This window comes from Rhinopithecus bieti, unplaced genomic scaffold, assembly GCF_001698545.2.
Source record: "Rhinopithecus bieti isolate Rb0 unplaced genomic scaffold, ASM169854v2 scaffold_2205, whole genome shotgun sequence".
NCBI lineage: Eukaryota > Metazoa > Chordata > Mammalia > Primates > Cercopithecidae > Rhinopithecus > Rhinopithecus bieti.
This window is the reverse complement of record NW_016803673.1, coordinates 2369030-2378102: the sequence shown is the minus strand read 5'-3', so window position 1 is coordinate 2378102 and position 9073 is coordinate 2369030. Positions and strand designations below refer to the sequence as shown.

The 9073-nt window shown below is 60.5% G+C and overlaps 1 protein-coding gene across 2 annotated transcripts in view; it reads right to left on the bottom strand.

Moving 5' to 3' along the window:
• SLC2A6 (solute carrier family 2 member 6) overlaps positions 1-8556 on the bottom strand; it is an 8718-nt gene extending 162 nt beyond the window's left edge. The window contains exons 1-10 of one of the 2 annotated variants that reach the window (XM_017849035.1): positions 7769-8556; positions 7058-7220; positions 5859-6065; positions 5072-5171; positions 4235-4446; positions 3794-3946; positions 2804-2912; positions 2217-2402; positions 1907-2052; positions 1-944 (exon numbers count right to left, since the gene is read on the bottom strand). The exon at positions 1-944 is cut by the window's left edge and continues 162 nt beyond it. In XM_017849035.1, coding sequence (XP_017704524.1) covers positions 789-944; positions 1907-2052; positions 2217-2402; positions 2804-2912; positions 3794-3946; positions 4235-4446; positions 5072-5171; positions 5859-6065; positions 7058-7220; positions 7769-7860 — 1524 coding nt within the window. In that variant the 5' untranslated portion in view covers positions 7861-8556 and the 3' untranslated portion in view covers positions 1-788. The remainder of the gene's footprint in view (positions 945-1906; positions 2053-2216; positions 2403-2803; positions 2913-3793; positions 3947-4234; positions 4447-5071; positions 5172-5858; positions 6066-7057; positions 7221-7768) is intronic. The other variant, XM_017849046.1, reaches the window with a different exon arrangement.
• Between the last annotated feature and the right edge of the window lie 517 nt (positions 8557-9073).

Below are 9073 nucleotides of genomic sequence, written 5' to 3'. Positions count from 1 at the left end.
CAGGGGGAATGGAGTTTCACTCTCGTCGCCCAGGCTGGAGTGCAATGGCATGATCTCAGCTCATTGCAGCCTCCACCTCCCGGGTCCAAGCAATTCTGCCTCAGTCTCCCAAGCAGCTGGAACTACAGGTGTGCGCCACCACACCTGGCTTTTTTGTATTTGTTAGTAGAGACGGGGTTTTACCATGTTGGCCAGGCTGGTCTTGAACTCCTGGCCTCGGGTAATCCGCCTGCTTCGGCCTCCAAAAGTGCTGGGATTACAGGCATGAGCCACTGCGCCTGGCCTGCCCTGGCTTTTGAAGTCCAGGATGTTCCCTGTGGTGTCCACAAGACTTGGGGGGGGGGGCGGTCAGAGCTGGGTCTTCCTTGCACAGCCAGATGCCACCAGATCAGAACGCGACGATATGACTACATTACTTGGCTGCCTCCAGCCCTGTTCTCTCAGTCCTCCCCGTAGCCTTCTGTGGGGTGTGTCCTTCACACAAGGGTAAAGGACTAGGTCTGAGGTCACCCAGCAGGGCCGTGACCCTGGACGCAGGGTTGTGTGCTCTCCTGTGGCCCATGGCTACGTGCGGCACTGTGGGCCGCCTGAGCTAGGGCTGTGGCTGGACAGCAGTGTTACCTGTCCAGAGCCAGGGCCACGCGCTGCTGAGGCCCCATCACGCTGCTCTTCCTGTGCTCTGGCTGGTGGCAGGGATGACTGCTGCCTCTTGGTCCCAGGGTGCAGGATTGCAGCCAACACAGGCCCAGCCACTGGGGGTTTGGCCCCCTCCAGGCAGGGACCCTGACCTAGCGCAAGAAGGACCTTCTCCCCGTGCGGAAGAAGGATTCGATCTGCTCCAGGGACCGTCCCTTGGTCTCGGGCACACAGCAGCCTGTGAACACCAGGCTCACCAAGCAGATGGCCGCGAAGAAGAAGAAAGGCACCTGGAGGCCGAAGGCGCTCTGTGGGTGGAGAGTGGGGCCGGGTCACAGGGAGAAGATCCAGGGTCCTCCTGCCCCAGGAGGAGCTCATGGGCCCTGCTGGTAGCAACCAGCCGTGTGGGGCGTCATCTGGTCCTTCCTGTGTTCAGAGACGGCTCCCCCACACCAGGGCTCCCTGACTGCCCCCAGAACAAATCTGAAGGCTTTAGCCCCGTTTGTGGCCCTTGAAGTCTGCATCCCATCTGCCCCTCAGCCTTCCTCAGAGGCTGGGCCCTCTGGCCTCAGCTCAGGTAGCCCCTCCACTCCCCTTACCCAGCGCTGGCGTCCCAGCTGTTCCACGCCGCAGCCTACAGGAGGCCTGCCCCACAGCCTGGTAGGCACGCAGGTTCTTCTTGGACCCTCTAAGCTGATGGACTCACTCTGGGTTGCCTGCCCTCCCCCAGCCCCACTGAGGGGACCACTGCGGGGACAGGTTAGGCACTGGCCTGGGCTGCCCTAGCCAGCTTCTCCCTCATGGGAACTTACCCTGGGCCTCACGGATTCTGGCTGGTCACAGGGCCCATAGTTTTGAATCAGGAGGCAGGGGGAGTGGGAGGGGTTGGGGAAGCGTGTGGGAGGGGAAGGGGGTAGTGTGGGGGTGCGGCTGAGACCCAGTGCCCAGGAGGGCGGGAGATGGAGCACGGTGGGGAGGTGGTCTTCCTGGGCTCCTGGCAGGGTTCTGGGCCATGTCCTGCCCTGGCCTGGGAGGTAACCTGACTTCTCAGAACAGTCTCCTGAGCCTGTTCCTGTTTCTCGTAATGAAGAGCCTTTGCCGGACTGTCGCGTGACCACTCTGGGGCCCCTGAGTTCAGGGGGTGTGTGCTCATCTCCTAGGGTCACTGAGAGTTAGGAGCCTGACAGAGCTGGCTTTGGCATAGCCCCTGGCACTGAGAAGGGTCCTAGTCAGTCAGAGAGGGCCTGGGGGCCCAGGGCTGAGCACTCACCACCACTGGCAGGAAGGACTTGGTGAGGACGAAGGCGGTGAGCCAGCTGGCCAGCACGCAGAGCCCCGAGGCCACACCACGGGCCCGCAGGGGCAGGACCTCAGACATGAGCAGCCAGGTGATGGGGCCCCAGCCCATGGCATAGCCTGCTCGGAGGAGGAGGCAGGCTGAGGCCCTGTGGGGCGACTGGAGGCGGCTGTGTCTGTCTCCACTGAGCTGCTGGAGACCCCCTTCTCCAGCCACCCCGGACACATCACCCATCCCTTAACACCCGAGACAGCCTGCCCCTCTGAGCCACCGCCACACCTACCCATAATGAAGAACATGGTGGCCAGCAGGGGCACCAGGGTGAGGTAGCCAGCGGGTGCTGCCAGGGGCTGCGCCAAGTCCCCCCAGGACTCACTTTCCAGGCCCGCAGTGCTGTTGGGGCTCAGAGGCCTGGGGCCAAAGTGGATGTACAGCCCCAGAGTCAGGTTGGCAGCAAACATGATGGCCGCTGTGGACAGACAGGTGGCCTTGTGGGGCCAGGACCCTCTGAGCCAGCTGTTTCTCTCAGAGTTTTTTCTACAGAGCCCCCTGATACTTGCGTGGTCCAGCCCGTGTCTGGGACTAGAGACCCCTAGCAGGGCAGCAAGCTCTGTCTCCAGCCACGTGTCAGGTTCCCACCATGCCCACCATGGAGTGTCACAGCCAGTGTATCCACTCGGAGCCCCAGTGGACCTTTCTGGAGCCACTGGCCAGGGCCAGGGCCAGGGCCAGGGCCCTGCTGATGCTACGGAGGCAGGTGCCCTGCAGTTCCCAGACACACAGCCCCACCCCGAGGCAGGCCTGCACACCCAGCCCAGCCCCGACCCATGCGGAGGAGTGGGGCAGGAGGGCTGGCTGCAGGGTGCTTACCTGAGACGAAGAGCAGCACCTTGCGGCCAGCGAGGTCCATGGTGAGGGCAGCGATCAGCACAGACAGGAGCCGCACAGCCCCAACGATGGCTGCGTCGTCCTTCGGGGGCTATGGGGAGGGAGGCCACCAGGGTTGAAGGACTTGCCTGCTGTTCCCGTCCCCCTCCAGGACCCAGCTTGTCCCTGCCGGCACTGCAGGGGCTCAGGCCAGCAGCTCAGCGCAGGACTGAGTGGCCTGGCACCTGTAGCATGCTGGGCATCTACAATGTCCGAGCCTATAGGGCCTCCTGGGCAGGCACACGTCTGCTCTGCCCACCACTACACTCAGCTGGCACAGAATCCAGGCGTGATGATGACTTGCCGAACCATGCTGTTACTAATCTCCAAATCTCATCTCACTGTGAGCTTTGGGGCAGGCCTATGGAGATGTGCTGCTATCTTCTTGCAGAGGAGGAAGTTGAGGTTCAGAGGGGAAAGTGACTTCCCTCATCAAGTGGCAGATGCCACAGGGCTCTGAACCTGGGGTCTATGGCCTCAAGGGGTCCACGTTTCTATAAAGCTGGTTTCCTTTGTAATCCCATGTATTTTATTTAATTTTTAAAATTTCTGTATGTTTTTAGAGACAGGGTATCGCTCTGTCACCAGGATGGAGCGCAGTGGTGAGATCGTGGCTCGCTGGAGTCTCAGACTCCCGGGCTTAAGTGATCCTCCTGCCTCAGTCTCGTGTTGGGATTATGCCAGTATTTTATTTTAAAACATTTAAGCTTTTCTTAAAAACATTCTGAGAAGAGGTGAAGGCACAGGAACTGTCTCCACATGGCCCAGATCTCAGATCTTGCTGTGGCATTCCTGACACCTGGCACAGAGCAGGTGTGGATAAGGCCGGGGGTTGGGTAAATGTAGGAGCAGGCCGTGCCTCCCAAGCCGGGCCTGCCCTGCCAGCCTCCAGGGGACCCCGTGGGTGGGCGCCGGCCGAGGCTGGGCTCTCACCAGCAGGACAGCGGTGCTGTCGAAGATGGACTGCAGGTAGACCAGGATGGGCGTGATTCCCGTCAGCTGCTGCAGGAGACGCATCAGCAAGGCCACGGCAATGGGCCGGCACACGTGGGGGGCCCGTACCTCAGCCCACGACACTCGGCTGCTCTGAAACACAAGGCCGCCACTGAGGGTGTTGGGCCAGCCTCTCCAGCAGGCGCCATCCTGCCCTGGACTGCCAGGGGTTGGGTGGGAGACCCCCTTTTTTCTCTTCTCCAGGAAAGAACCAGCTTACCAGGCCACCCAGGCTCTGGGGACAGCCCCCCAACCCCAACCCAGGCACTTGGATTAGTGGGAACTACTGTGGTCCTGTCTTCTAGGAAAAGCCTCCACGGCCACACAGAGCTGAAGTGTGGGAGGCGGGCCTGCTAGGCTCGTGCGCACACCCTCCTGCACCTGTCTCCGGACGTTGTCCTGGATCTGCTCGAACTCCCACTGGACATCAGCGTCCGTCCCGCGCAGCCAGGCCAGCGCCCTCAGGGCCTCCTCATCCCTGCCCCGAGAGAGCAGGAAGCGCGGCGAGTTGGGCATGAAGCTGAGTAGCAGGATCATGACGAGCACGGGCGCCTCCCCGGCCACAGCCAGCCAGCGCCACGGCAGCAGGAGGCCTGGGGGCGAGGAGTGGGTGAGGGGCCAGGTCCAGGCCTGGCAGAGCCCTTTCCCTCTGGAGCCTCTGAATAACCTCATCTGCCCTTTAAGGTCTAGTCCAAGGGCCACCTCCTATAGGAAGCCTACCCTGATTGCCCCAGGCAGGGTGGGGCTGCAGGTATTGTTCAGCCCCTGGCACATAGTGGGAAGTCCTTGGAAGGTTTTAGGGCCAGGGCAGGATGAGGAAGGACTAGGCTGGGCAGGCAAGGCCATGGGCCTCCACCCCAGACCTCCGTGCCCCCTCAATTGAGCAGCTGCATGCACTGTGACTTCTTTTCTATCTGGACTTCCCATCTGAGATGGCATCTGATGGAAGCTTTCTGCCGTTAAAATATAGTCTGGCGACTGTGGGTCCAGGAGAAGCCCTGGCTGCCCCAGCTAGGGACTGGGCCTGTGGCTAGAGGGGCAGGCCCTGCCTGGAGGTGCGTAGCAAGGTGCTGGCTGAGTGGGGCTGGGATGCCAGATCTCTTGCCTCTCAGCCCAGGATCTGTTCTGGGGCAAATCATTCCTTTTCCACCCATGTCTACCTTGGCGGCACCCACCCCTCCCGCCAGCCTGCACACAGGAGTGCAGGGCCATACTTGCCCAGGGCGTAGAGAGACAGGGATCCGAACACTGCCATGAGCTGGGGTGTGGCCCCCAGAGCCCCACGAACGCCTGGGGGAGCAATCTCAGACACGTACACCTGCAAGACACAACCGCCGCACCAGGTTTTGCTGAGAATGCAGGTTCCTAGGCCCGGCCAAGATGGGAGGGGCAGCCCTTGTGAACCCCGGAAACTGGGAAGTGGAGGCTTTCTGGTGGGGCTGTGTCCTGGTCATGACTCACTGCAGGACCTTGGGCGGCCTGCCTGATCTCCCTCTGTCCTCTGTTTCCCTAACTGTGAGGTGGGTGGAAGGACTTAGCTTGGAAATGAGCAGCATGATGCTGGGAAGGAGGCCCGAGGGCTCCCAGGCTCCAGGGCTGAGCAGGTGAGTCCATGCCTCCCAGTGAGTTCTGTCTCCTCTACTGGGCTCACCAGGCCCCGTGTGGAGTACCGGATAAGATAAGAAGGTCTCAGGGAGGGTGTAGGGCAGGGACTTCCCTCTCCTACCCATTGCTCAATGCGGATTCTCTCCAATTGAGTAATACATCTGACCAGTCAAGAAATGGGGTAGAAGGCTTGGAAAGTCCAGAGTGGGGGCAGCTGGGGACCTGGAGACAATTTCCCCCAAATTAGCTGCCCTGCTGGGGGTGAGCTGAGGGCATCCGCAGGGAAGGCAAACAATTCTCATTGCCCAGAAGGCATGGAGGCCGGGAGGCCTTAGTCAGATGGAGGCTCAGCACCAGTACGGAGGCACTGGGGCCCCTGGGTGGGAAGGCCTGGCCTTACCGGGATGCAGGCAGCTGTGAGCCCCCCGGCGAAGCCCGTCAGCGTCCTTCCAAGCAGCAGCATCCAGAGGCCGTGCGCACCCGCCATGAGCGCGTAGCCGGCCGCCGACGGCACAGCTGAGAACATGATGCTCAGCTTCCGGCCCAGGAGGTCATTGAGGATCATGGCACTCAGGCCTCCGGCTGCTGCTCCCAAGGTGAACACGGACTGCAGGGGAAGGGGGTGCAGGGCAGATATGTCTGGGCACTGCACACTCCACTCTCATCAGAGTCCAGGGACAGCTTCTTCCCTAGGCCGACCCCAGGAGCTGGTCAAGCACTTGGCCAAGTCATGCACTTGAAGCAGGGAGCCTCCTGTCTTCAAGGGACAGCCATTTGTTAGGGATGCTCAAACAGGGAGTTCTGCTCTAAGGAAGAGGCGCTGCCACATATACACAGTGGTTCTGTCCAGCCTGATGTTTAAATGTCTAATGTTTTAATACAGGAGAATTCTGTGACTTGAAGGCCCTGGGCTTTAAGATTTGGAGGTTCTTAAGTTCCCTGTACAGCAGCAACTGGGACCCCCTCTGGACTCTGCTAACTGGTAGTGGGACCTGGGCACATTGCCCAGCCTGTCTGAGCCTCGGTTTCTTGGGCTGTCTTACGGGGAGAGCACAAGTTCTACCTCGTGGGGTTGGCCCTGGGAGTCAATGAACGTTCAGTGCCCAACACGTGCCTGGCACATAGGAAGTGCTCAGTAAACCTTATCTTAACTACTATGTTGTAACTACATTTGAGACTATTAAGATTGTAATTCTAGACTCTAGGACTTTGGGATCTTCCTCTCCATCAGCCCACAATCTGTCCTGCAGACCCTCCTTGCCCCAGCCAGTGCGTCTCCCCACTGACACCTGATACCCTTGCCCCCATCCAGCCAACTGTGGGTGTGGGGACCTGGGGAAGCCTCAACCCCACCTAGTGTAGACCCTGACAGCCACCTCCCCACCTGCTCCTTCACTCTCTCCACTGGCTTTCAGTTCCTCATTTCAGAGGAATCCTGTAGCTTTACCCCACCCACCAGTGGCCTGGATGGTTGGGGGAGGGGGGACCAGGGCCCTGGAGGGGCTCCCAAGGTAGAGAATTTGGGAGGTCCCTAGCTGGAGACAAGGCTCAGCAGGTCCCTGCTCCCTGCACCCACCCTCCTCTGAGGATGGTCCTTACCCCGAACCAAGATGCCTGGGATTTGGTCAGATGCAGGTCGGGATCCAAGGAGTGCTCCAGGGCTGGGATGACAGGGGATGTGTAGACCAGAGCATATCCAAAGCTGAAATTGCCGAGCACTGCGGCGAAAGTGGCCAGGAACACCCTTTTGTTCTGCAGGGCCCTAGTGATGGTGGCGGACAAAAGGACCAGGGTCTCTGAGTCCCTCCTCCAGGAACCATTGCCTTTTCTGAACCCAGTGGCTGCCCAGCTCAGCGGGCAGTGCTGGGGAGGCCTGGGTCCAAGGCCATTCAGGTTCCCAGGGCCTGAGCCCCAGCTCCCCTGGGAAATTCCCAGGCCATTGTTAGCTCATCGCGGTGGCTGAGCCTCTGGTGCTGGGGCCTTTTTTCCGGAAGAGGAGGCTCTGGTTCTGCCCCCAGGTCTGCGGCTGGAGGCTTGCTATGTGACCTCAGGCAGACTCCTTGCTCGCTGGGACCTCAGTCTTCCTGTCTGTGGCAGTAGGGGGCTGGGCCCGGTACTCCCGTGGATCGTTCCTTCCCTTAGGGGGACCGGTTCCTTAAATAGGAGTAGCGTGTCCGCGACAGGAGGGAGCCAGATGGCCCCTCGGTGGCGACTAGGTCAGGGGAGGCCCAGGGTGGGAGCGTGCCGCCGGCTGCAGGGAACCAGAGCCACCCCCAGGCCTCACCCCCAGTCCCCAACCCAGCGACTCACCCGACCCGCGCCCTGTCCCCTGGCGACGGGGGCGGCTTCTCGGGGAAGGTGTCGTAGTCCGGGCCCTCGGCTCCCAGCAGCGGCTCCTGCATGGCCGGGTCTCTCTCCGGGCGAGCGGAGGGCGCTCAGACTGGAGCAGCCGCACCGGGCCCGCAGCTCCACCGGCCAGGCTCCGCCCCTCGGCCGCGATTGGCTGCGGGAGGGCCCTGCAGAGCCGCGCCGGCCAATGAGGCGGCCGCACGCTGTCCCAATGCTCGGATGCGGACCCGGCTTCCCAGGGCGCGGCCCGCACCGCGTGCGCACCCAAAGGTCCCGCCCCCGAGACAGGATGGGGGGGTCCCAGGGCGGAGCCCCTGCCCGATTGTCCGGCGTCCTCGCGGAGGGCCGGGAGCTGCTCACCCGGGCGGCTTTTGCAGGCCTGACTGCGGCAATGCGCGCAGGCCTCGTCGTACCTGCTCCCGCGGGATGGAAACCGAGGCCCAGAGAGGTGAAGCCGTTTGCCAGGTCACAGCGAGTGCGCACCTCGCTCCGCCTTATGCTCTAGCCCTCCCTGTTGCGTGGCGTCTCAGGGCCACCTCTGCCCTGGCTCTCCCTGGCACCAGGAAATCGCGGTGTGTCAGGGCAGCAGCGGATGTGCGGGACGAAGGAAGCAGGAGGGGCCGGGCGGGGCGCTGTGGGCAGCTGCAGTGGGCGAGGTCTGTATCCTCCACCCCAGGCTCTGATGGTAGAAATAACCTGAACTTGTGACACGTCACCCAGGTAGTAAGATAACATTGAAAAATAAGAAAAGCAGAAATGGAAAATTCCCGGGAAGCCCGTCCTCAAAAAATCCCACAGCAGTTCCACCTCTCCCTTTGGGCCTTTTCGGGAAGAGGACGAAATCACGCCCTGCTCTGCTGGATGGACGTGCCACACACGCTTTTAAACGGATCCTTTGTTGCTGAGTATTTGGGTCATTTCCCATGTTTAGCTATTAACGTAGTAAAGCGTTTTAAAAGTTAGAATTCCCCTTATTATGATTGAAATAAAACCATAATAGAACAATAAGGAGAATCACATCCATCTCCCGTCAGCCTGACCTTGAAGGCATTTTAGCCTCTTTCCTTCCAGTCTTTTCCCCATGTGCCTATTTTGCGTATTTGCTATTGGGGCCCCATTAAATCCTGTAGCCCCTTTACATCATCGTTTTCTTCCCATCAAGATTATAGGCTTTGGACGCAGGCACACCCGGTATGGTGATCAGGCTGCACAGTCCTCATGGCCTTATATATACATATATGTATGTATTTTACACGCATGCATATA